Source organism: Thamnophis sirtalis, unplaced genomic scaffold (assembly GCF_051295495.1).
Source record: "Thamnophis sirtalis isolate CommonGarterSnake01/CBP01778 unplaced genomic scaffold, rThaSir2_p1.2 scaffold_10, whole genome shotgun sequence".
NCBI classification, from domain to species: domain Eukaryota; kingdom Metazoa; phylum Chordata; class Lepidosauria; order Squamata; family Natricidae; genus Thamnophis; species Thamnophis sirtalis.
Window position 1 is genome coordinate 69,172,874 of NW_028261390.1, and position 25,570 is coordinate 69,198,443.

Below are 25,570 nucleotides of genomic sequence, written 5' to 3' on the forward strand. Positions count from 1 at the left end.
GGACTGCTTGTAGCCTGTTTCCAATTCGGTGTCGAACTTTAAGGTAACCGTGCTCTACGGGTACATGAGGACTAGTCTCTTTGAGGTTCATTGAATAAGGCACATTCATTGCCGCTTTTCTAATATCAGTTTCTATGAGGGGGAATTGCACGTTTATTGGAATATAAAGTAAGACTTACCATATCTGCACTGCATAAATCCAGATGATCGTTCATCGAGAACAGAGAATTATTAATTTGGCACTCTGGTTTAGTGGCTATCCAGAAATCCTTATCTTTTAATAATCCCACAGTCCCTTGTGGGGTGGAGTCTGGGCAACTGAATGGAGCTAGCAGAGTATTTTACTGGCCAGATGCCATTCCTGTTGCCAATGCGGAGTTTTGTTCAGCAGGTAAAATTCTCATTGTACCCAGAGAGAGAAATATCTTCCTCTACCTAGGATCAAACTCACAGACTCCTGATTGTGAGGCAAGAGCGCCACCTCTAGGCCATCGCCACACTCTGTTTAACGGCTATCTAGAAACGGTCGTTCCAAATGGAGCAAAGATCTCTTGTGTTTTTTCCCCGCTGTATTGTCAAACCCAATTGATCCTTCGGACATTTATAAAACTACCTTTGAGAAGAGAAAAGGGGAAGAAAAGCAGGAGAAAATTAAATTAGTTTTTCAGCATCAGGAACTGGAGCCTGGGACATCGGAGCGGAGAGAATCGGAACGACAAACGGAACCTTCCAACCCGCCTAAAAATAATCAAGATTTTTAAAACTTTTGATAGCATACACCGAGGGCTGAAATGGATATAATTTACCAAGTTGTGCCTTTGCATAAAACAGATGCTCACCAATATCTTTTTAAAAAAAAACAAGTTTATGAAGTTTTTCATAAACTTATTGCCTACAGAGCGTTTTATTTTATTTTTCCTCCCCCAAACACCTCCCTGCAATGGATTGAGGCTATCCCATATTTACCCTACAATGGAAGAGGAAAAAATTTGCTCCTTCTACCTTTAATTCTAAATTCCTAATAAAGCTTCAAAATGTCTTAATTTCCTATTTTAAATACATCAGAGTATTTTCCCCCCCCTTTTTGCTTAATTCTGAGCAAAAACAGAGGAGAGGGTACAAATTGCTATGCTAATTTTAATCTGTATAACCAACTAATTAATTTGAGTCTGATGCTGTTAAAGATTCTTGGTATTGATGTGGCCAAATATGTGCCAGGATTTTTATTTTATTTTTTTAAAAAAAACAGATTTACACCATTTGACATTTGGCTAGGCTGCAGGAAAATAAACTACTACAGGTAGTAATCAACCTACAACCACGATTGAGCCCAAAATGTAGGTGGCTAAATGAGACAGTTGTTGAGTTTGGCTTCATTTTACAATCGTTCTTGCCACAGTTGTTAAGTGAATCACAACAGTGGTCCAGTTAGTAACCTGGTTGTTAAGTGAATCTGGCTTCCCCCATTGACTTTGCCAGGCAGAGGGTGGCAAAGGAGGGTCACATGACCCCGGGACACTGCAATCGTCATAAGTGTGAGTCGGCTGCCATGCATATGAATGCAAATCAAATGACTAGCGGGGAGGCTGCTATGGTCGTAAGTGTGAGAAACAGTCATAAGTCACTTCTTTCAGTGCCGGGGTAATTTCAAACGGTCATTAAACAAACTGTTGTAAGTTGAAGACTACCAACTGAATACTGTGTAGGTACTCCTCGACTTACAATAGTTCATTTAGTGACCACTTGAAGTTACAATGGCACTGAACCACAGCAATTATGACCATTTTTCATTTTTCACACGCAGCGTCCCCATGGTCACGGGGTGCTTGACAACACACTCATATTTATGACGGTTGCAGAGTTCAGGAGCCATTTTGCGACCTGACAAGCTAAGTCCAACGGGGAATCCGGATTCACTTAACGACGGGGTTACTAATTTTAACAACTCCCGCGATTCACTTTGCAAAATGTGGCGAGGAAAGTTGTAAAACGGGACAAAACTCACAACTAATTTTTCACTTGGCAATGTACGTTTGGGGCTCAGTTGTGATCATAAATTGAGGGCTACCTGTAATTCCCAAGATTTTGACTGCTGATCAGATTTGGACCCAGAATAACAGAGTCGGAAGGGACCTTTGAGGGCTTCTAGTTCAGCGCCCCCTAATCTTTGTGGCTTGGTGACCTGGCTGGGGGCGGAGAGGGGGACGTATGCCCAATTCTGAATAGGCCACAGTAATGGGGACCCCTGTTCTGGTCCAACTCCCTGCTCAGGCAGGAAACCCTATACCAGTGCTGGGATTCAATTTTTTTTACTACTGGTTCTGTGGGCGTGGCTTGGTGGGCGTGCCATGACTTGGCTTGGCTTGTTGGGCGTGGCAGGGGAAGGATACTGCAAAATCCCCATTTCCTCCAGATCAGCTGGGACTCGAGAGGCAAAGAATAGATGGGGAGGGGCAGTCAGAGGTGGTATTTGTTCTCTAAACTTCTCAAAATTTCCGCTACCAGTTCTCTAAACTTCTCAAAATTTCCGCTACCAGTTTTCTAAACTACTCAAAATTCCTATTGCCAGTTCTCTAGACTACTCAAAATTTCCGCTACCGGTTCTCTGAACTACTCAAAAATTCCACTGCCAGTTCTCCAAACTACTCAAAATTTCTGCTACAGGTTCTCTGGGCTACTCAAAATTTCCACTACCGGTTCTCTGAACTACTCAAAGTTTCTGCTACTGGTTCTCTAAACTACTCAAAATTTCCACTACCGGTTCTCTGAACTACTCAAAATTTCTGCTACCGGTTCTCTAAACTACTCAAAATTTCTGCTACAGGTTCTCTGAATGACTTAAAATTTCTGCTACCGGTTCTCTAAGCTATTCAAAATTTCCATTGACAGTTCTCTGAACTACTCAAAATTTCTGCTACAGGTTCTCTGAATGACTTAAAATTTCTGCTACCGGTTCTCTAAACTATTCAAAATTTCCATTGACAGTTCTCTGAACTACTCAAAATTTCTACAATTGGTCAGAAGCAACTGAATACCACCTCTGCCCTGTACCAATTCAGACAAAGTGTTGTCCAATCTCTTCTTTAAAACTTCCACAACTTCTGAAGGCAAGCTGTTCCACTGGTTAATTATTCTCACTGTCAGTAAATTTCTCCATAGTTCTAGGTTCCACCCATTGCTTCTTGTTCCTGCCTTCGTGCTTTGGAGAATAGCTTGACCCTCTCTTCTTTGTGGCAACCTCTGAGATATCGGAAGACTGCTATCATGTCACCCCTAGTCCTTCTAAATCCATCTGCTGTAAACTCTTAGATTAGAGCCGAAGACTACAATGGGCAAATAGAAGAAATATTCTAGAAAATCGCTTGCGCGTTTATGTCATATTAGTTATAACAAACGATCTCTAAGGAGGGTCTCATTCATCCAGGTCATGGTTATCCCAGTGGTCTCTTTATTTTAAAGGCAAGTGGACTTTCTGATTTTTCTTTTTAAGATGTCTTGCTTCATATCCAAGAAGCTTCTTCAATTCTAACTATCGTGGGACGGAAGTGAAGAAGATTCTTGGATGAGAAGCGAGACATTTGTTGGCTTTCAAATAAAAGCATCTTTGAGATATGACGAAGGGTATATTGGAATTGGAACTGGAATATTCTTGATTGGCCAAGGAATTTGTCTCCAGTGCATAAACTCTTAGTGTACATACAACGTGCTCAATCATAGATTATGAATGATAAGATACAATGTATTTCCCTAATTTCCTAAGATTGTTATGATTCATAAATTATGCAATACAATCGGGTGGCAGCATAGATGTCCGACTCCAGCGTTTGACTAAGGCAAGAAGGCATAGTTATAACATAGAAAGTTTTCAAGAAGAAAAAGAGAGATTGCTGACTGGGGGAAATTTGTTGCTAATCCAGAGACTCCAGTACAAAATAAATATTAAAACATCCGTTTCTCAGCCTCCTGGCCCACTAGTACAATTGCACTGTATAGGATGCCTTTTCTTGTCACATCCTGCTTGTATTTTGACTTCCGATTTAGTAAAGTATATATATTTTCCAACAGAACTGCAGGAAAAGTATTTTACACATGTTAAAGGGCTATACTAATTCCCATTATGTTTTCAAATATTAGCACTTTCTTAACTATTTATATATTTTAAAATGTTACACAGACAAAATAATCGTCCTGCTTTTATCATCTTTTCAGATTTCGCCTGCAAATGTAGCAGGGATATTACATTTATTCTACTTCCTGTATAAAACTATGCAGATTTTTAAAAAAGCAAAATATAAAATGTAATATATTTTATAAGCTGATAATAATTGGGTAAATAAAAGGTTTTTAGCATGTCTTCCTATCATTTGCGGATACTGAAAATTTTGCTAATCTTTCGCACTAAAGATGTGAATGTTTTAATGTTCCTTTACAATTTCTTCTTTTTTGGTAATCTGATGGGGATTCAGTAATGATGTTTTGTCATCTCAAACTGTGAATATAAATTTGTACTGTACAGTCCTTATATGTTATAGTATACAAAAATGTATAAAATGTCTTAATTGAACAAGACATATAGTAAATGTCAGATTGTAAATAACACTCTCTGCAAATTTGTATTTTTTAAAAAGAAAAAAATGATGAAAGTACCGTATTTTTCAGAGTATAAGACACTCCAAATTATAAGATACACCCAGCTTTTGGGGAGGAAAACAAGGGGGGGGGGGGAATCTGCTTCTGCTTCCCAGCAATTTGCCTCCTTGCAACAAACAGCTAACCGTACAGACAATATACACTCTTTGTAGTGTTACATTTCAAACTATATTTGTACAGATGCTGTTAAAATTGATGTGGCTTTCTGGAAGTATACGTTATTCTCTGCTATTTAAAAGAAGATACCATAGCACTGGGCCTCTTCAGATCAAGCATTTATTTTAAAAAGCTAAGTTTTGTCGAGCTGTCTAGAACAATAATAAAGCAGTCTTTAAAAAATAAGTCTAATAATTTGAACATTCTATAGGAATTTATAGTTATTGATCAGTGGCGGGTTGCAGGCAGTACGCCCCAGTACAGGCGTACCGGAGCCTGCCCGGAGCACCAGATACCGTTCCGGTACGGTGCTCCGGAGGGATCACCCACCCGCCCGAGCTCCTTACCTATCCTTTAAAGCCTTTGGCGCTTCCATGTATGCGCAGGGTGCATACAGCACCTGCGCGATGCTCCGCTGAGCAGCTGGAACATCACGGAGGCTTGCGGAGGCGTCGCTGGCAGGTATGATGAATGCGTGCATTGCGCGCATGTGCACGCACACTTCGTGTGTTCATGTGGAGGACGCTGGGCCGGAACCCACCACTATTATTGATTTACCTCCTTGCAGTAAACAGCCTGATTAGCACAAGGGGAAAAAAAACCTGCCTCTGCCTCCCAGCTATTTGCCTCATGGACCAAACAGCCAGTTTCACTTTCAGTTTAAGCGCCTCCTGATCATCAGCTGTTTCAGGCTGCAGGGATTTCCATAGCCTATTGCAGCCTCTGCAAACCCCATTTTCTCTGTTTGCTGCAAGGAGGTAAATTGCCACCACCAATTGAATTGAATTGAAATTGAATTGAATTGAAAAGTTTATTTATAGGCCACCCTTTTCCCTGGGGGGACTCAGGGCGGCTTACAATTCATGGGGAAGGGAATACAAACAGTGAGACATAAAACAATACATAATTAAAAATAAAACACAACATTCATCATTCGGGTGGGGATGGATTACAATCTAACCCCAGGCCTGACGGGATAGCCAGATCTTAAGGGCTGTGCGGAAGGTCTGGAGGGTGGTGAGGGTACGGATCTCCACAGGGAGATCGTTCCAAAGGGTCGGAGCTACTACCGAGAAGGCTGTCCTCTGCGTAGTCGCCAGTCGACACTGACTGGCAGATGGAATTCGGAGGAGGCCTAATCTGTGTGATCTAATTGGTCGTGAGGAGGTGATTGGCAGGAGGCGGTCTCTCAAGTACCCAGATCCACTACCATGAAGGGCTTTATAGGTGGTAAGTAGCACCTTGAAGCGCACCCGGAGATCAACAGGTAGCCAGCGCAGCTCGCGGATTCCAATTCCTCATGCGAAGGTGCACATCCCTTTTGCCCACCTGGCGAAGAGTTTCTCCTAAGAGTTCTGAGAGGTACAGAGAAGAGCAACCAGGATGTTGAGGGGACTGGAAAATAAAATATACGAGGAACGATTACAGGAACTGGGTATGTCTAGTCTAGTGAAGAGAAGGACCAGGGAGACAGGATAGCAATCTTCCAATATTTGAGGGGCTGCCACAGAAAGGATTCAGGTGAAGCTATTTTCCAAAGGCCAGACAAGGAATAACGGATGGAAACTGATCAAGGAGAGATTCAACCTGGAAATAAGGAGAAATTTTCCAGCAGTGAGAGCAATCAACCCACGGAACAAACGTTGCCTTCAGAAGATGGTGGGAGTTTCATCACTGGAGGCTTTCAAGAAGAGACTGGACTGCAAATCTGTCAGAAATGGTGTAGGGTCTCCTGCTTGGGGGGGGGGGGTTGAACTAGATGGCCTACAAGGTCCCTGCCAACTCCCTTAACCTGTCAAAACTAGACTTCCCAAATATCTGTGACCAGATTCTGCTCAGTTCACCAAATCATTCTTCTGCCGTACAAGACAGACTTGGTAGAACAATTGTGTTGCTCCTTTCTTCCCGTGGCCCAATTAATTGGGACAACTAATTGGCCGAATCAGGAAATGTCAGATGTGGCCATTATCCAGCAGAAGAATCTTGCAAGGCAGCGCGAAGAAGGCGTTGTATGATTTTGGCAAATGCAGTTGTGACTGGAAGGTGCTAATTGTTGCCACGAAGCACACCTGTACCTGTTTGTTTTGATGTGTGGGAGACCGAAGACACTTCCGCCTCCACACAACGACTGTTCCTTGTTCTTATAATTATTCTCTGCTATTTAATTCAATCTACGATCCAGATGAATAGCAAGCAAACCCTCCCAAGAAATCAAACTACCAACTGGTTCCGTGGTGTTCTCTGAGCTTGGCTGTTTTCTTGCTGATGTTTCGTTACCACACTAGGTAACATCATCAGTGCTGGGTGTCAAGGCTGCGACTATTCTGACCTAGGCTTCTCCAAACCACAAGGCAAACTCCTTGTCCTGACAAAAAACTCTTTTTAATAATTGACTGTGAATTCTACACATTCACATCCAGCAAAGGGAGGATTTATGATCACAGACCTTATCTGGCTTGGAGAGCTGCCAGTCCTGATATCTGCAAAACTTGCTAAGGAGTCTCAGCGTGTCACGAACCAATTAAGTGAACTAATTGTCTCCTGCAAACTCCACTCCCCTTTCGCTCCTCTGGGAGGGGCCATTCACCATCCACCTGTGGCCTTACTCCCAAGTCAACCCCTGTTCTTTAGCTCTTCCCTTCATCTGGCAACTCTGCGCATGCGCACAATGGGAACATGCTCCAGCTGTTCATCTGCCTCACTGATGTCTGACTCCAAAGGCAGCTGATAACTGTCAGACAGCCCTGGCCCCCTCTCTGCCTCTGACACAGAGCCCTCATCAGAGCTTCCTCAGACTCCAGGACTGGCCCTTGTCCCTCCCCAACCTCCTCACTGTCCGAATCTGAGTTGTTTCAGATGTTTCATTACCAAGCTAGGTAACATCATCAGTGCTAGAAGGGAGTGGGGTTTTGTGGAGTGAAGGAGGAATACTCTGGGATCCTTAGTGCTCTTCGACTGTTTTCTTGTAAACATTTCATTAGCAAACAAGGTAATAAACTCAAGAAAACAAGCTCCTAGAACACCAAGGACTCCTTGGGGGCAAGCAGAGCTGGTAGTATTAAATGCATCATTAGTTTAGAGTCTCTGCGTTGTCCTGAAATTTAAATCTAGCCACCTTGAATTCCCCGTGCTAATTTAATGCTGACCATTAGTTGACTAGATTCTCGGCAGAGCTAAGACAGGGCTGTCAAACTCCCACCCTGTGGGCCAGATGTGTCACATGCTGGCCACGCCCACACCCCATTTAGTGAAAGGAGGGGAAAGTCGTGATATGTCAGGCGACACCGCCATGACAACGTGAGTTTGACACCTTTGGCCCTTACCGGGATTCAGCCGGTTCGGACCGGTTTAGGCGAACCGTTAGCTCCGATGATCAGCTGGGAGCGAATCGGTTCGCTCCAAAAAAAATCAGTTTGGCCTGCTCACCCATCCCTACACTTTACTTACCTATATCCTCTCAGCTGATTCACGCGGCAGAGTGGAATGTCGCACCCCAGCTGTGTTACTCCCCAGATGTAACGTGGAAGGTACGTTTTGTTAAAACTCTGCGCGCATGCGATCACCAAACCAGTTATTAAACTGGCAGGATCGCACCACCGGCTGGGGCACTAAATCTTTCTGAATTAAGCTCAATCTGTGATCCTAATCCTTTGATAAGACTATTTTGTGGTCCTTTGTACTTTAGATACTTACCCAAGGAGTAAGCTAGGCTTATCTGATGCTTTCAGTAGAATAGACCGATTATGACTTATTTCTCCTGCAAACAGGACCATTTTGTAGTCACAGCTTTTTGTCATAAAAATGCCCCATATGAGTAAATCCAATGTGTTTCTTCTTATTCCTTCCACTAATAGTAGTTTATTTTCCTAGAGACAACATAAATTTCTCATTTTTCAGGAATACCTAACACCACCACTAGATGTCGCCAATGTTCCATGAAGATTTTACACTTACATAGCAATAGCAGTAGACTTCTATACCGCTTCATAGGGCTTTCAACCCTCTCTAAGCGATTTACAGAGAGTCAGCATATTGCCCCCAACAATCTGGGTCCTCATTTTACCCACCTCGGAAGGATGGAAGGCTGAGTCAACCCTGAGCCGGTGGGATTTGAACCGCTGAACTGCTGATCTAGCAGTAGCATGCAGTGCTGCATTTTAACCACTGCGCCACCTTGGCATGAACAGTGCTGTGTCTATGATAGAAAAAATACTATTCGCTTCCTGCAGTGTGCTATTTTTAACGTTCCAATTTATTTAAACCTAAAAAAAAATGTATGGATATATACCGTATATGCCTCCCCGCTGCAATTTATGGTTCCAGGAAAGTTCCAATAAAATGGAAATCACAATGATAATCCAAATAATAATAGCTGCTGCAAGAAGATTGCACAGACTACACGCAACAGCATGACTAAGTAGCAACAATGGCACACTGGAAGATCTGCAACCAATATCATTTGCCTGCAAGCAAGAACTGGTGGGTTATAAAATAGAGAAAGACACAGAAAATAAAGAAGCTTTATTTCTTATATGGGACTTCAGAATTCAAAGAAACCAGCACCTCCCACATAACGTAACAATTGTCAATAAGAAAGACCAAAATTAATCTAGTGGCAATCCCTGGAGAAAGCAAAATAGAAGAGATGGATCCGGAGAAGATCACTAAATGCAAAGACCTGAAATAGAAACAGAACAACTGGCAAAAGGAAGCAAAGACAGCACCGATAGTAGGGTCTATGATAATTTGCCATGGCCAATTCTCTGCAGGATGAGAGTTACACTAATATTAAAGAAATCATGGAATAGAATCGTTAAAGAAAGAATGCAAAAGAATAGAGTAGAGTAGAGTAGAGTAGAGTAGAGTGAGTAGAATAGAGTAGAGTAGAGTGAGTAGAGTAAGAGTAGAGTGAGTAGAGTAAGAGTAGAGTGAGTAGAGTGAGTAGAGTAGAGTGAGTAGAGTAGAGTAGAGTAAGTAGAGTAGAGTGAGTAGAGTAGTGTAGTGTAGAGTAAGTAGAGTAGAGTGAGTAGAGTAGAGTAAGTAGAGTAGAGTGAGTAGAGTAGAGTAGAGTGAGTAGAGTAGAGTAGTGTAGTGTAGAGTAGAGTAAGAGTAGAGTGAGTAGAGTAGAGTAAGTAGAGTAGAGAGAGTAGAGTGAGTAGAGTAAGTAGAGTAGAGTAGAGTAGAGTGAGTAGAGTAAGTAGAGTAGAGTGAGTAGAGTAGTGTAGTGTAGAGTAAGTAGAGTAGAGTGAGTAGAGTGAGTAGAGTAAGTAGAGTAGAGTGAGTAGAGTAAGTAGAGTAGAGTGAGTAGAGTTGAGTAGAGTGAGTAGAGTAGTATAGAGTAGAGTAAGAGTAGAGTGAGTAGAGTAGAGTAGAGTAAGTAGAGTAGAGAGAGTAGAGTGAGTAGAGTAAGTAGAGTAGAGTAGAGTAGAGTAGAGTAGAGTAGAGTAGAGTAGAGTAGAGTAGAGTAGAGTAGAGTAGAGTAGAGTAGCTCAACTCCCTGGAGAAGAGCCTAATGCTGGGAAAGATTGAGGGCAAAAGAAGAAGGGGATGACAAAGAATGAGGGGGCTGGATGGAATCACTGAAGCAGTCGGCGTGAGCTTAAACCTTTAGTAAGGTGTACTAAAGAGATGACACCACTTGATTTTTGTTCATCCTTTTTCTTTTTGAGGGAAGATATTTATATGTCATTTATTTGACATTTATAAGGGACATGGTGGCTCAGTGTCTAAGACACTGATCTTGTCGATCAGAAAGGTCAGCAGTTCAGCAGTTCGAATCCCTAGCGCCGCGTAACAGAGTGAGCTCCCGTGACTCGTCCCAGCTTCTGCCAACCTAGCAGTTCGAAAGTAGCTAAAAATGCAAGTAGAAAAATGGAACCACCTTTGGTGGGAAGGGAACAGCCTTTGGCGTTGAGTCATACCGGCCACATGACCACGGAGACGTCCTTGGACAGCGCTAGCTCTTCGGCTTTGAAACGGAGATGTGCACCACCCCCTAGAGTCAGGAACAACTAGTACACATGTGCGAGGGGAACCTTTACTTTTACTTTAATAAAATTTATGAAAATGAAAATGCCGGGGGCAAGACAACAGGTTACTCTGTAGAAACTGGAGACATTTTAAAACCACGAATCGATACAGGACTGAATATATGAGGGTTGCTTTTCTGTTTGACAATTGGAACCAGGCTGTTGTTGTCCTTTGTATAAAGAGAGAAGCAACACCAATCAATTCAAAATCTATAGTGCAACGAATCAATGAAGGTTCTCAGCCCTCCGAGTAGATTTGCCTGGAATCGAGTCATGGCAACTGCAAGTTAAATTTTAACTTATTTAGATAAGTCCAGTTGCTGTGACAAAACTTAAATGGCAATCAGTTTTTTTGAGGGGGCACGGAAAGGCTGGTGACTGAATTCACACTTGGGGGACAACAAGCAAAATTTAGAAAGCAGAAGGTGGCATGGCGCCATGTCTTAGGTGTGCAAAACAGGCGAGTTGGCTCTACAAGAGCAGAAGCATATTTTTTTTTTACTACTGCCCATGCGTGCGCGGCTCATCCCTGAGTGAACTGACAGTAGCAGCAGCTGCAACCCGGTTGCACCACAAATCCGCGAAGCCCTTATCCGCGGAGACATAAGCGCGAAGACTAATTCGCGCCTAACCCTAACCCTAACCCTAACCCTAAGGAAAAACGCAACCCTACCGCGATGACATAATCGCGGAGGGCAAATTCCCAAGCACTCAGTATCCTAAACCTAACCCTAACCCTAACCCTAACCCTAACCCTAACCCTAACGCTAAACCTAACCCTAAACCCAACCCTAAACCTAAACCTAAACCTAAACCTAACCCTAAACCTAACCCTAAAACAAACCTCTAAACCTAATCCTAACCCTTACCTTAATTGAAATCGGCTTTCTGCCGCGGCGCCGTTTTAAAGCACCCTTCTGTAGCCGCGCTGTTGTCGCGGCGGTGATGACGTGCGGTGATGACGTCGCGGCTTTAGCGCCATGATTTTATCACCGCGATTTTGACGAGCGCGGTTTTGTCGTGCCACGCTGCAACCCACCCCCTGCTGAAAATGGGTAGAGAAATTTCAAGGCATACAAATCCTGTAATATGTTGTAATATTAGTTGCCTGGTTTATATGTGCATGTTTATCTTCACACGCAAAAGGAATACCGATGGAAGAGAATATTTGTAGCTGAGGGTTGAACTGTTCAATCTTGGTGCAAACTGACCTTGGTGATTATACTGTAGACGTTTCATTGCCAAACTAGGTAACATCATCAGTGCTACAAGACCAAGTTAAAAGGCCCACTCCCTTCTAGCACTGATGATGTTATCTAGTTGGATTATGCTCTGACACCCCCCCCCCCTTCTCCATTCAGGAACGACAGCCAAAAACAAACGTAAATAAGAATACTTTTAATCAGTCCAGACTCTCGTTGGCTGCAAGCCCAAAATAAACAAAGAGATAAGCACTCTGGCAGCAAGTCCTACGAACCTAGGCAGCAAATGCAAACAAACTCTCACAGCACACCACTTCTCCAAGTTGGCTTCTCCTAATCGTGAACGTTGGCTTCTGCAAAAGGGCGTGGCACAAGCAGTCTCTTTTATAATCAGGAGAGGATCTTAATAAGCATCAGCTGAGCGTAATCATCTCCTATAATTACGCAGTTGTTCTTGCCGCCGAGTAGCCCTTCAACGTCAGGCATCCCGAAACAACTCACAAGTGTTTTCCTGATCACTCCCTCTGATCCAAGGCTCCGGTGCCACCTGGTGGCTAACCAGTCTCTCCTCGCCCTGCTCGGAGTCGGCACCATGTCCAGAGTCCTCCACCTCCTCCAGGGCCGACTCATAAGACCCCTCGCTGTCGGAGTCTGGCGGCAGCTCCAACGGCTCCTGCCGGGCTACAACAGGTTATGAAATGTCTGCAAGGTAACAAGCTCAGAGAACATCAAGGACCCCAGAGTTTTCCTCCTCCTGCTGCTGCTGCTGCTCCTCCTCTTCCTCCTCCAACTCCTTCTAGCACTGATGATGTTACCTAGTTGGGTCATGAAACATCTGTAAGAAAACCACCAAGCCCAGAGAGTGTCAAGGACCCCTCATGCAAAAATGATTTCTGGGGTCTTCAAATGTATACATTGTTGGAATTCATTCCTGGTGTTTGCGTGCAGGGCAGCTTCTGCTGTCTGAAACACACATACACAGGGATGCAAAAACATCGCATCAGAAACATCTTTCTGGCCTAACTATGCAGCCTCATGTAACAAGAACTATGTGAGCCAGCTACTCCCACACATGCCCTTTCTCCCCCCTATGCTGTGCTATAACTTTCTATTCCCTCTCTCCCCCTCCCAATGCCATGCAGCTTGTAATCTTCTGTTCCCCCTTTGCCCTCCCTTTGCCATGATGTGATTTTCTATTGGTTTATTTGTAGAATGCTGTGAACTTTTCATTAGTTTACTTGTGCCATGTGTGATTATATATGCCTTTTGATACGCTCCTTTTTGATGACGCTGTAACTAACTTTTTCTAATAAAAGAGCCCTTCGGTGATGATTCGAAGCTTTTGCTCATCCCAAGGAATTTCGTCTGGTGTTTTCCTTTTGATTAGGCAAGGACACATGAGCAGCCCACCAGTGTGGCGACAACGCCGCAATACATCAGGATTCAGGTGACATTAGTCTCCTTTATACCATGGTGCTTAGATATTTTCATAACTGATATGGATCTTGTGTCATCTCATGTCAGAAATGCAAGAACTAGAAAGGGGGAAATTATTAATTTAATATTTTACAAATATAAAACCGGTATGGATAAAGTTGAGTTAGACATCCTTCCTCCCTTCAGGACGTGGTGGCTCAATGGCTAAGATGCTGAGCTTGTCGATCAGAAAAGGCAGTTCGGCGGTTCGAATCCCTGGCGTCGCGTAACGGAGTGAGTTCCCGTTACTTGTCCCAACTTCTGTCAACCTAGCAGTTCAAAAGCAAGCAGAAAAATAGGAACCACCTTTGGTGGAAAGGGGACAGCTTTCCACGTCTTCAGACAGCGCTGGCTCTTCGGCTTTGAAACGGAGATGAGCACTGCCCCCTAGAGTCGGGAACGACTAGCACGTATGTGCGAGGGGAGCCTTCACCTTTCCTTACCTCTCTTTAAGTCACAGCCCAAAGGAGAACTTGGTTTTTGTAACTACGCTACCCAAAGCTATTTTTTCTATAATTAAAAAAACCCGATGAACACCGAAGTGTTCGACCGTTGGCATTCTTCCCTAGAGCTCTTTCATTTCTTCAGGGTTGGCCAACTTAACCTGAAGAGCTGCCCTAAGATTAGTCCAGAAAAATGCATGCTTCCTTCTGTCTTCTGGCCATTCCAAGTAGGTCCTCTTGGCCATTAGAGCTTTGAGTTTGTAGTACCTGGCAGGGATGATGTAAGCCGGTATGGACTCCAACAAAATCAGAATTAAACCGTCGGCGTTTTCGCTGAATAACTTGTGGTGAGCGAAATACAGCTCGTAGTGGCACCATTCGCTCTGCACGAAATTGGGAGACAGCACGAAGATGGACTTGTAACTTTTCTCAATGCAGTCGATGATGTTCTCCACGATGCTTTTCCCCGGAATGAAATTCCTCTCGTGTTGGCAGATCCTTAAGGACCCTTCTTCCTTCTCCAGGTTGGGGATCAGCTCCGTTTTGACCCAGTTGGCGTCATGCTCGCTGTAGGAGACAAAGGCGTGGTACTGGATGCTCTCGGGGATCTCTTCCGATTTATTCTTCCAGATCCGGTGTTTCACCCGGCTCCAACGAAACATCATCTTGAAATACCAAGGAAGGTCGAAGCGGATGCAGAGGAAGGCGACGACAGCGATTACGAACAGAGCAACTGCTAAAACGACGGTAATCAAGAGAGCCACGTTGCACTCAAGTTCAGAAATGCGGAAGTCTTTTAAGAGAGTCCCCCTTAAGTCGCTGGGATATTCACACCAATAAGCCTCAGGCCAGCCAACTAAGGCCACCGATTCTTGTTTCTGAAGGTTGATGAGCTGCCTTAATTCGCAATGGCACCCAAAGGGATTCCGTCCCCCTTTTAACCTTCGGATATTCCGACAGGTGTGGAAGAATTCAGAAAACTGGTCAAGGACGAAATTATTTTCGACGTTAAGCACCTGAAGGTTTCCAAAATGGCCGCATCCAGGAAAGGCACCGAGTCTGTTCGAAGCCAAATTTAACTCCTTTAAAGCCGTCAGGGCCACGATGTCTTTCGGCACGGCTGAAATCTGATTACTGTGTAAATCCAACATTTGGATCTTGTTCGGTAAACACCTAAAGACGGCGTCTGTTAACTTATTGGATGACAGGTTCAGCTTAGTTATGCGTTCCCCCCAGTCGCATTTGCTTTCCCCGTCTTTGTAGTACAACTGATTCTGACTTACGTCCAAATAACTCAGAGACGTCATGCTCGTTGTCATGAAGCTGACTTTGGTAAGGTCCTCGAGCCTATTTTTTTGTAAAATGAGCGTTTGCAGCAGAGTTAAGTTTTTGCAACCTTTTAACATAGTGTCAGTCAACGTGTTGTTTTTAAAACTTAAATACTTAAACCTACTGGGTGTTTCAGGACAATATACATATAATATGCCAGAATCAGAAATAGTAAAGCTGTCAATGTTCAAGTTTGCAAAAGTTGAGTACGCAATGCTTTGGTTGAATGTTGCCGTGTCAAGAAGTACATATTGGATGGTTAAACTTTTCAATGCGGGAGCGGCATTTTTAAAAAGGCCCGCGTCGAATGTAGTAATGGTTGGGTATAAAACGGTTAAATGATTAATGCTGGATTTCCCCACTCCATTAAAGGCGCCAACGAGATCTCTCCAACTGAATTTCGTATCGACGATGGTTAGATTTACCAATGTGCTTTTTTCATCCAGCCTCGCCAGAAATGTTCTTAAGTCTCCCGCTTGCGCCAAGGGGATCTTACAAAGTTCTAAACTTTCTGTACCGTTGAGCCGCAGATCCGGGAGGATGCGAAGCTTTGCGTTTCGAGGGAGCACAATCCGAACGGTCTTTGCGTCGAACGCTAGAAAACTTCCTGGCCTGTATTCATCAAGATTTTCTAAGTCCAGAAACAGCGTGTCCAGTTGTAAAGGCACAAGAGCGTTGTCCTTCGAAAGGTTTCTCGCGCTAATTCCAAAGTAGTTCAGCTTTGTCGTTTTGGGGAAGAGTGGCATGGCGGCAAAGTCATTGTAAGCGAGATCTAGATGCTTGAGACTTTTAACAGGAAAACCGGAAACATCCCTTAGTGCATTGTGAGATACGTCAAGGTGCTCTAAGACATTGTTGTGCCGAAAAACCCCAAAATCCAATTCTCTGATAGAATTGTGAGACAGAATTAGCACTCGCAAGCTGGGAAGGGAACGGAAATGAGAGATTTCCAATTTATATATACTGTTATCGGACAGGTCCAGAACTGTGGTTTTTGTTGATAAATCATTGGGAACAGCAAACAAGGAACTCTTTGAGTAGTTTGCTATAAATCCACTTTCTGCAGCTGAGCGGGTGAAATTCCATAAGGTTATCACAAATATACCAAGAGAGAGAAAATTATTCGTAGCTGACATTTTCCTCCCAGCCATAGGACAGTCGGATATAGGCCTTCTTCTCAACTGGACATCGTTCTGTTAAAATAAAATAAAAAATTCACAATGCAATATTATGTCAGCCTTTAATATTTCATTGCTCAATATCATTTATAATAAACTAGTCGATAGCCCGAGTATTTATTTATAGTGGGAAAATGTTCGGACCAAATGTTAGATTTTCTCCCCTTACCAGAGGGAGCCCCCTCGTGGACTACCCCTCGTGCAGTATTACCATGGCAGCTCCACTGTGCTGTACAGTAGAAGCCATTTTGCAGCAGTACAGTAGAAGCCATTTAAAGGCACAACAGGCTGCATCTTAACAGAATACACACCCCGAGGGATGTTAGGGGTGCCTTACCCCCACAGTATTTTTTTCTCCAGAGAGTAAGTCATCTGTGTACCAAGTGTGGTTGAAATTGCTTGAGGCGTTCCAGATTTATGCTGGAACACACACACACACACACGCACGCACACACACACACAGACATTTTATATATACAGATGAAATCTTAACAGAATAACAGGAATGTCTGTTAATAGTATATGATCACAAAAGTTAATATTGATTAACTTGGTCTCCTAAGATACTAGAAACAAAACGCGATTTGTTGCAAACTTCTCTAAAGTAATGGGAAAGCTCTCTGTGATTTTACAAGACAGTTTCATTCGGGTAATTTGAGGAAGGAATTAAGCAGCACAGAATATTTCCTTCGTGTTTTGAGCTTTTTATAATATCATTTACATGTTCACTCTCCTAGTTTCTTTCTTACTCGGAGGTCGTACAAGATGTTGTAATAGCAGCTACTTCCTCCACATTGTGCCTCATTTATAGTCTTACATCTCAGTGACTAAATCTGTTTCCCACAGCACATACGTCTAGATCTTCAGACATATATTTATCACATACGTCTAGATCTTCTTGTCACATTTAAAGAACATAATGCCGTAGAAGTCTTTGATTTCTATTTAAAGTTTTGCTACATATCCAAATTCTGTTAAAACAGGGGTCACCAAACTTTCGGATCTCAGGGACCACTAAATTCCTAATTTTAAATTCCGCGGACCACTAATATGAAGTTTTTAAAAAAGATAAATAGTATTTACTGCAATATAAAAAATGCAAATAATTTTCCTGCGGACCACCAAAATATTCTCGCAGACCCCCAGTGGTCCATGGACCACGGTTTGGTGACCACTGTGTTAAAGGCCATTTGTTGGTTTTTCATTCCCAAAACTCTGCCAAGGAATTTGATCGATTCCCTCCCCCTTTTTTTCCCTTTGTTTATTTTTTTCGGTCAGGCGGAGAGAATCTAATTCTCTTTGGTTCTTAAAAAAGCTTTCACCTTCTCTAGTTCTCTTTTTAAATAAAATAAAATCCTGAAATACAATAGCACATTTTGTCCAAAATAGCTCTGGTAGTCCTCAGCTTATAACCACAACTCAGCCCAAATTTTCCATTGCTAAGCGAGACAGTGTTTAAGTGAGTTTTGTCTGATTTCTTCCTCCCTCCCTCTCTGTTTGTCTTTCTCTCTCTGTTTCTCTCTGTGTGTTTCTCCCTCTCTCTGTTTCTCTCTGTGTGTTTCTCCCTCTCTCTGTTTCTCTCTTTCTTTCTCTGTTTCTCTATCTCTCTGTTTCTCTGTCTGTATGTGTGTGTGTGTCTGTCTTTCTCTGTCTCTCTCTCTCTCTTTCTCCCTCCCTCTCTGTTTGTCTCTCTGTCTCTGTTTTTCTCTCTCTGTTTCTCTCTGTTTCTCTCTCTCTGTATCTCTGTCTTTCTGTCTTTCTTTTTCTGTTTCTCTCTCTTTCTCTCTCTCTCTGTTTCTCTCTCTGTTTGTCTGTGTGTGTGTGTCTTTCTCTGTCTCTCTCTCTGTTTCTCCCTCCCTCTGTTTCTCTGTCTTTCTCTGTCTCTCTCTCTTTCTCCCTCCCTCTCTTTGTCTCTCTCTGTCTCTGTTTTTCTCTCTCTGTTTCTCTCTGTTTCTCTCTGTTTCTCTCTGTTTCTCTCTCTCTGTATCTCTGTCTTTCTGTCTTTCTCTCTTTTTCTTTTTCTATTTCTCTCTCTCTTTCTCTCTCTCTGTGTTTCTCTCTGTTTGTCTGTGTGTGTGTGTCTTTCTCTGTCTCTCTCTCTCTCTCTCTGTTTCTCCCTCCCTCTCTGTTTGTCTCTCTCTCTCTGTTTCTCTCTGTTTCTCTCTCTCTCTGTATCTCTGTCTTTCTGTCTTTCTCTCTTTTTCTTTTTCTATTTCTCTCTCTGTGTGTTTCTCTCTCTCTCTGTTTCTCTCTCTCTCTGTCTCTGCGTGTGTGTCTTTGTCTCTCTCTCTCTGTTTCTCCCTCCCTCTCTGTTTGTCTCTCTCTCTGTTTCTCTGTCTTTCTCTGTCTCTCTTTCTCTCTGTGTCTCTCTCTCTTTCTCTGTTTCTCTCGCTGTGTGTGTCTCTCTTTCTCTCTCTCTCTGTCTCTCTCTTTCTCTGTCTCTCTCTCTCTCTCTGTGTGTGTGTCTCTCTCTCTCTGACTCTCTGCGTGTCTCTTTGTCTCTCTCTGTCTCTCTGTTTAAGACTCATCTGCTTCAAAAGAGGAAGTCATCTTGAAACAATCCAGGCAGGGATTAGAAATGCTCTGAAAATCAGCAAAAGCAAAGGGAACGTTTTGATGGCCAAACCTCTGATTATTCCTATTCCGATTCTTTCTTTTGAAGCGCTTCGCAGCGCAGGAGATGCGCTCCCGATGGCTCTGCGCTGCTTGAGAAGCGCGCAACTCCGGGACAGGTTCGCCTTCGGCGGATTCAACCCCCGAAACAACGGCGGGACCTCCTCCTCCTCCTCGCGCCCTTGCCCTCCCCGGCTGCTTCACACGTTCATCACCTACCTTGGAAGGTTAGAGACGGACCTGCCCGGATCTTTGGATACACGCCTGAAGACGCGCGGACACGCGTGTCGCTCGGCTTGACAACTTCCCTGCTGTCTGAACCAGAAAGAAGGTTTGCCCGTTTCTCCTTCCCCTTGCCGGGAAGAGCCCCCTCCCCTCCCATTCGCTTCCGCACCCTTCCCGTCTCTCAGCAGCCCAGCCAGGGCGAGAGATTCGGGGAAAGTCCGAAGGACTAAAAGTGAAAGTGGAAACGGGAAACTCTCACTTTAGCTAGCGCAAGGCGCCGTCCAGGGAAGGTGGAGCAGAAAAGGGGGCCCGCCCCCTGCCCTCCCCCAAAAACTTTAAATTGTTTGATGCTCGTTGAACAAGTCCCTTCTCTCCCCCACCCCCAAAACCTGGCCTGAGATAACTTGAGAGAAGAGCCAAAGATGAGAAGCCGACAGATAAACGAGAGCGATGGAGCAAGGGATAGAAAGGAAAGGGATGAAAGAGTCAAAAGTTGGAATTTAGATGGCCAGGAGAAATTTTAGCAGAGATGGCTAAAATATCAGCATATCTGAAGGACCACTCAAATGAGAGATATAAACTGGAGTGGAGAAGATGGATTGACTATACTCAAAATAAATACGGGACTAAGAAATTCCAGATAGTTTATGACTGAAGAAACAAGGAATGATATAATCTGTTTAGAGCTAGCCTAACAAAAGAGGAGTTAAAGCTCAAATGAAAGATGATACTAACTTTTTTTAAAGTTTATTTTAGAATATCTTTGTTAAAGATTTATACCCTGTATTGGTTCTGGGAAGTCGGGGGGGGGAGGTTGGGGGGTTTAGAGCCGAGGTGGCGCAGTGGTTAAATGCAGCACTGCAGGCTACTTCAGCTGACTGCAGTTCTGCAGTTCGGCTGTTCAAATCTCACCGGCTCAGGGTTGACTCAGCCTTCCATCTTTCCCAGGTGGGTGAAATGAGGACCCGGATTGTTGGGGGCAATATGCTGACTCTCTGTAAACCGCTTAGAGAGGGCTGAAAGCCCTATGAAGCGGTATATAAGTCTAACTGCTATTGCTATTGCTATTTAGGGGGAGGGTAGGGGGAGGGAGGTAAACATTTGTAAAAGTTTTTTTTTTCAAAATTTTCAATTAAAAAAAAAAAGAAATGAAAGGGATGAAAGAGTCAAAAGTTGGAATTTAGATGGCCAGGAGAAATATCAACCACCTCAGCTATGCAGTGGTATCACATATCTGAGATATGGCAGAATCTCACTCGGAATGGCACAAAGTGAAGAGGAGACAATGGTAGAATGGGCGATAAACTTTGGCTACAATATATATCTGGAAAAAAATGGCAAGAACTATGAGAAAGGAATAGAAAAATAACATTGGCAATACCTTGTAAAGAAAACGTCTTTAAAATGTTTTATAGGTGGCATCTCCCCCCACTCCATCCCACCTCCCAGCAAGAATTGCCAAAATGTTTAGAAATTTAGCGCCAAACTGTTAGAAATGGGATTATAAATCAGGCACGTACTACCACATGTGGTAGTCGTGCCAAAAAAAAGAAAAGAATATTGGCAAAATATTCAAAGGTGGCTGATAGAGATAACCGAAGAGGAATTAGAATTCAAACCAGAACTATTTCTTTTGGGAATTATAAATGATAAACATAACAAGGGAGTAATATACTTAATAATACATATTATTATGGAAGCAAGAACGGTCTTTGCCCAAATCTGGGAAAATAGGGAAATTCCACAAGAAGAGGACAAAATTAGGAAAAAATTCTGATTGGTGTTGAAATGGATAAATTTCATGGGAAATGGATAAATTTCATGGGAATTGAAAAACAAACATTTATCTGGGATAAATGTTATCGGTAGGAGCAAAAAAGGAAAGATTCCAAAATAAGCAATGATTAAGATTTATAGAATGGAGATTAGAATTACGTATGAAATCATAACAGTGAAATAGCAATAGCAATAGCAGTTAGACTTATATACCGCTTCATAGGGCTTTCAGCCCTCTCTAAGCGGTTTACAGAGTCAGCATATCGTCCCCACAGTCTGGGTCCTCATTTCACCCATCTCGGAAGGATGGAAGGCTGAGTCAACCTTGAAAATGTATAAGACGAGAACAAAGCAACATGGATTGAAATATGATATTCTTATATTTGTAAATACTGAATAGACCAATTGTAAATAACCATGATGGTTACAATATTTAATTTTATATTCTAGTATGTATGGCAAAGAGGTTGCAAGGATGTTAACACTGTGTCCAATGTTTTAATGTGTGCTTAATAAAAAAAAATTAAAAAGAGAAATATTGTCTGGAGAAATATCAACAACCTCAGATCTGCAGATGAGACCACTCTAATGGCAGAAAGTGAAGAGGAACTAAAGAGCCTCCTGATGTGGGTGAAGAAGAGAGTGAAAAAGTTGGCTTGAAACTCAACATTAAGAAAACTAAGTTCCTGGCATCCGGCCCTCTCAATTCCTGGCAAATTGATGGGGGGGGAAATGGAGGTAGTGACAGATTTTATTTTCCTGGGCTCCAAGATCACCGCAGATGGGGACTGCAGCCAAGAGATTAAAAGACGCTTGCTCCTGGGGAGGAAAGCGATGGCAAATCTAGACAGCAGACTAAAAAGCAGAGACATCACCCTGCCAACACAAGTGCATCTAGTCAAGGCTGTGGTTTTCCCAGTTGCAATGGATGGCTGTGAAAGTTGGACCATAAGGAAGGCTGAGCGCCAAAGAATGGAGGCCTTTGAACTCTGGCGCTGGAGAAGACTCCTGAGAGTCCCTTGGACTGTAACGCCATCCAACCGGTCAGTCCTAGAGGAGATCAACCTTGGCTGCTCTTTAGAAGGCCAGATCCTGAAGAGGAAACTCAAAGACTTTGGCCACCTGATGAGAAGGAAGGACTCCCTGGAGAAGAGCCTCATGCTGGGAAGAATGGAGGGCAAAAGAAGAAGAAGGGGATGGCAGAGAAGGAGGTGGCTGGATGGAGTCACCGAAGCAGCCGGCGTGAGCTTCAATAAGGGGATAAATGGGGAACTCATCAAATTTGCAGATGACACCAAGCTGGCAGGAATAGCCAACGCTCCAGAAGAGAGGCTCAAGATACAAAAGGATCTGGACAGACTTGAACATTGGGCACTAGCTAATAAAATGAAATTCAATGGTGAAAAGAGTAAAGTTCTACATTTAGGCAAGAAAAACCAAATGCACAGTGGTACCTGGCTCAATAGCAGTAACTGTGAGAGGGATCTTGGAGTCCTAGTGGACAACCATTTAAATAGGAGCCAGCCGTGTGCAGCAGCTGCCAAAAAAGCCAACACAGTTCTAGGCTGCATCAACAGAAGGAGAGAATCAAGATCACGTGAAGGGTTAATACCACTTTATAAGGCCTTAGTAAGGCCACACTTGGAATACTGGATTCAGTTTTGGTCACCACGATGTAAAACAGATGTGGAGACTCTAGAAAGAGTGCAGAGAAGAGCAACAAAGATGATTAGGGGACTGGAAGCTAAAACATATGAAGAACGGTTGCAGGAACTGGTGATGTCTAGTTTAATGAAAAGAAGGACCAGGAGAGACATGATCGCAGTCTTCCAATATCTCAGGGGTTGCCACAAAGAAGAGGGATTCAAGCTATTCTCCAAAGCACCTGAGGGCAGGACAAGAAGCAACGGGTGGAAACTAATCAAGAAGAGAAGCAACTTAGAACTGAGGAGAAATTTCCTGACAGTGAGAACAATGAATCAGTGGAACAGAAGTTGCCTCCAGAAGTTGTGAATGCCCCAACACTGGAAGTCTTTAGGAAGATGTTGGATAGCCATTTGTCTGAAACGGTACAAGGTTTCCTGCCTAGGCAGGGGGTTGGACTAGAAGACCTCCAAGGTCCCTTCCAACTCTGCTATTGTATTGTATTGTATTGATTGAGCAACTGGCTGGGTGACAGAATGACCATCAAACAGTCACCAACTGGTGGGCCGTGAGAAAATATTGGTAGTCCGCAGAAAAATTATTTGGATTTTTTTTATATATTTCCCTAAATCAGGGGTCCTAAAACTATTGGGATGGATTCAGCCAGCATTTGCTGGCTGGGGAATTCTGGGAGTTGAAGTCCAGACCTCTTCAAGCTGCCAAGGTTGGGAAACACGGATCAAAAGGGGCTTTCTTGGCAGCCCCAACATGGAGCTGCTTTCTTCTTCCAGAGTTGGCCTTCCATCTTCTAGCCTAGCTCTCTGCCTTTTGCTGCTGGGACCCCATCCAGTTACCAGCCGAATCCAGCCCTGCTTAGCTCCCCCGCCTAATTGGAAAAGTTGCTGCGGGAATATTCTTCTTCTTCTTCTTCTTCTTCTTCTTCTTCTTCTTCTTCTTCTTTTTCTTCTTCTTCTTCTTCTTCTTCTTCTTCTTCTTCTTCTTCTTCTTCTTCTTCTTCTTCTTCTTCTTCTTCTTCTTCTTCTTCTTCTTCTTCTTCTTCTTCTTCTTCTTCTTCTTCTTCCTCCTATTATTGGGTTTCCCCTCCTTCCCCTCCTTCCCAATCATCTCTCGCCCTCCGGTCTGCGATCCTCTTCTGCTTTGCCTCTCCCTCCGGGCGCTCGTCGAGAAGGCAGCCCGCCCGCCCCCGCACAGCCCAAGCTCGGCCCTTCGCTCGGCCCGCCCCGAGCCTCGCTCGCTCGCTTCTGCCGACGTGGCCGGGAGGGGAGTCCAGGAGGCAGGCAGGGCGCGCCGGCAGGCAGCAGCTCAGCGGTGGTAAGAGGGCAAAATGACTACCTGCAGCTTCCCCCGGTTTTTCCTTTCCTTTTCTTTCCTCTTTTCTTCCTTCCCTTCCTCTTTTTTTCCTTCCCTTCCTTTCCCTTCCTTTCCTCTTTCCTTTCTTTCCTTTCCGGTTTTCTTCCTTCCCTTCCTTTCCCTTCCTTTCCTCTTTCCTTTCTTTCCTTTCCGGTTTTCTTCCTTCCCTTTCTCTTCCCTTCCTTTCCTTTCCTCTTTCCCTCCCTTCCTTTCCTTTCCCTTCCTCTTTCCTTTCCTCTTTTCTTCCTTCCCTTCCTCTTCCCTTCCTTTCCTCTTCCCTTCCCTTCCTTTCCTCTTCCCTTCCCTTCCTTTCCTTTCCTCTTTTCTTCCTTCCCTTCCCTTCCTCTTTCCTTCCATTAATCTGTCTCTTCTCACTCTGGAAGAGTTTTTCCTCAAAGTTGAGGTGGCTCCTTCTTTACATATCAACATTTAATTATATATTGCATTGAGATGACTTCTTCCTTGTAGAAAATATAATAGATAGAGCTGAGGTTTCTTGTCTCTTGTTAGCAGTGTATGTAGTTTGAATAATTAAAAAAAAATAGAATTATTTTAAGGATAATCTTGCCCTAAAGTATCTTTACCTCGGTTAGCATCAGGCAATTTAGCAAGTATTTTCTCCAAGAAGACAGTTGGCCAATCTCACTTACAGATTCAGATGAACAGAGTTGAAAACTTGGAAGGGACCATGTAGTCCAACCCCTCACCCAAGCAGGAGACCCTATACCACGTCTGACAGATGGTGATTCAGTCCCTTCTTGAAAGCTTCCAGGGATGAAACTCCCACAACTTCCGAAGGCAACTTCTGTTCCATGGCTTGATTGTTCTCACTGTCACAAAGTTCCTCCTTATTTCTAGGTTGAATCTCTCCTTGGTCAGTTTCCGTCCATTGTTCCTTCTCTGGCCATTGGGTGCTTTGGAAAATAGCTTGACCCCCTCCTCTCTGTGGCTGCCCCTCAAATATTGGAAGATGCTCTCCTGTCTCCCCTGGTCCTTCTCTTCACTAGACCAGCCATGCCCAGTTCCTGCAACCGTTCATCATATGTTTTAGCCTCCAGTCCCCTCATCATCCTGGTTGCTCTTCTCTGCACTCTTTCTAGAGTCTCCACATCTGTTTTATAGTGTGGTGACCAAATCCAGATGCAGGATTCCAGGTGTGCTCTTACTAAGGCTTTATAGAGTGGTATCAGTACCTCTCTTGATCTTGATTATATCCCTCTGTTAATGCAATTTAGGATTACATTGGCTTTTTTGGCGCCGCTGCATACTGCATATTTAGCTGGTTGTCCTGTCAGACTCCAAGCTCCCTCTCACACTTATTGCTATTAAACCTGGGGAGAAGATGAAGGGGGTGCTACCACTGAGAAGGTCCTGCTCTGAAATCTGTGCCGTGAGCCAAAATTATTGCTGAAGCTCTCTCTCTCTCTCTCTCTAGGACAGTGTTTCTCAACCTTGGCGACTTTAAGTCCTGTGGACTT

The 25,570-nt window shown here is 43.6% G+C and overlaps 1 protein-coding gene across 1 annotated transcript; it reads right to left on the reverse strand.

The window, feature by feature from the left end:
• Positions 1-13,798: 13,798 nt before the first annotated feature.
• On the reverse strand, positions 13,799-19,505 carry LOC106549111 (toll-like receptor 6). Its single transcript, XM_087724808.1, has 2 exons — positions 19,296-19,505; positions 13,799-16,478 (listed from the first exon to the last, which is right to left on the reverse strand). Exon 2 carries the CDS (start codon positions 16,434-16,436, stop codon positions 14,079-14,081), a length of 2,358 nt encoding a protein of 785 aa, XP_087580934.1. The 5' UTR covers positions 16,437-16,478; positions 19,296-19,505; the 3' UTR covers positions 13,799-14,078.
• Positions 19,506-25,570: the final 6,065 nt, after the last annotated feature.

Coding starts and splice junctions, on each gene's coding strand:
- LOC106549111 (XM_087724808.1), bottom strand. CDS start 16,436: ATGGCTGGGAGGAAAATGTCAGCTACGAATAATTTTCTCTCTCTTGGT.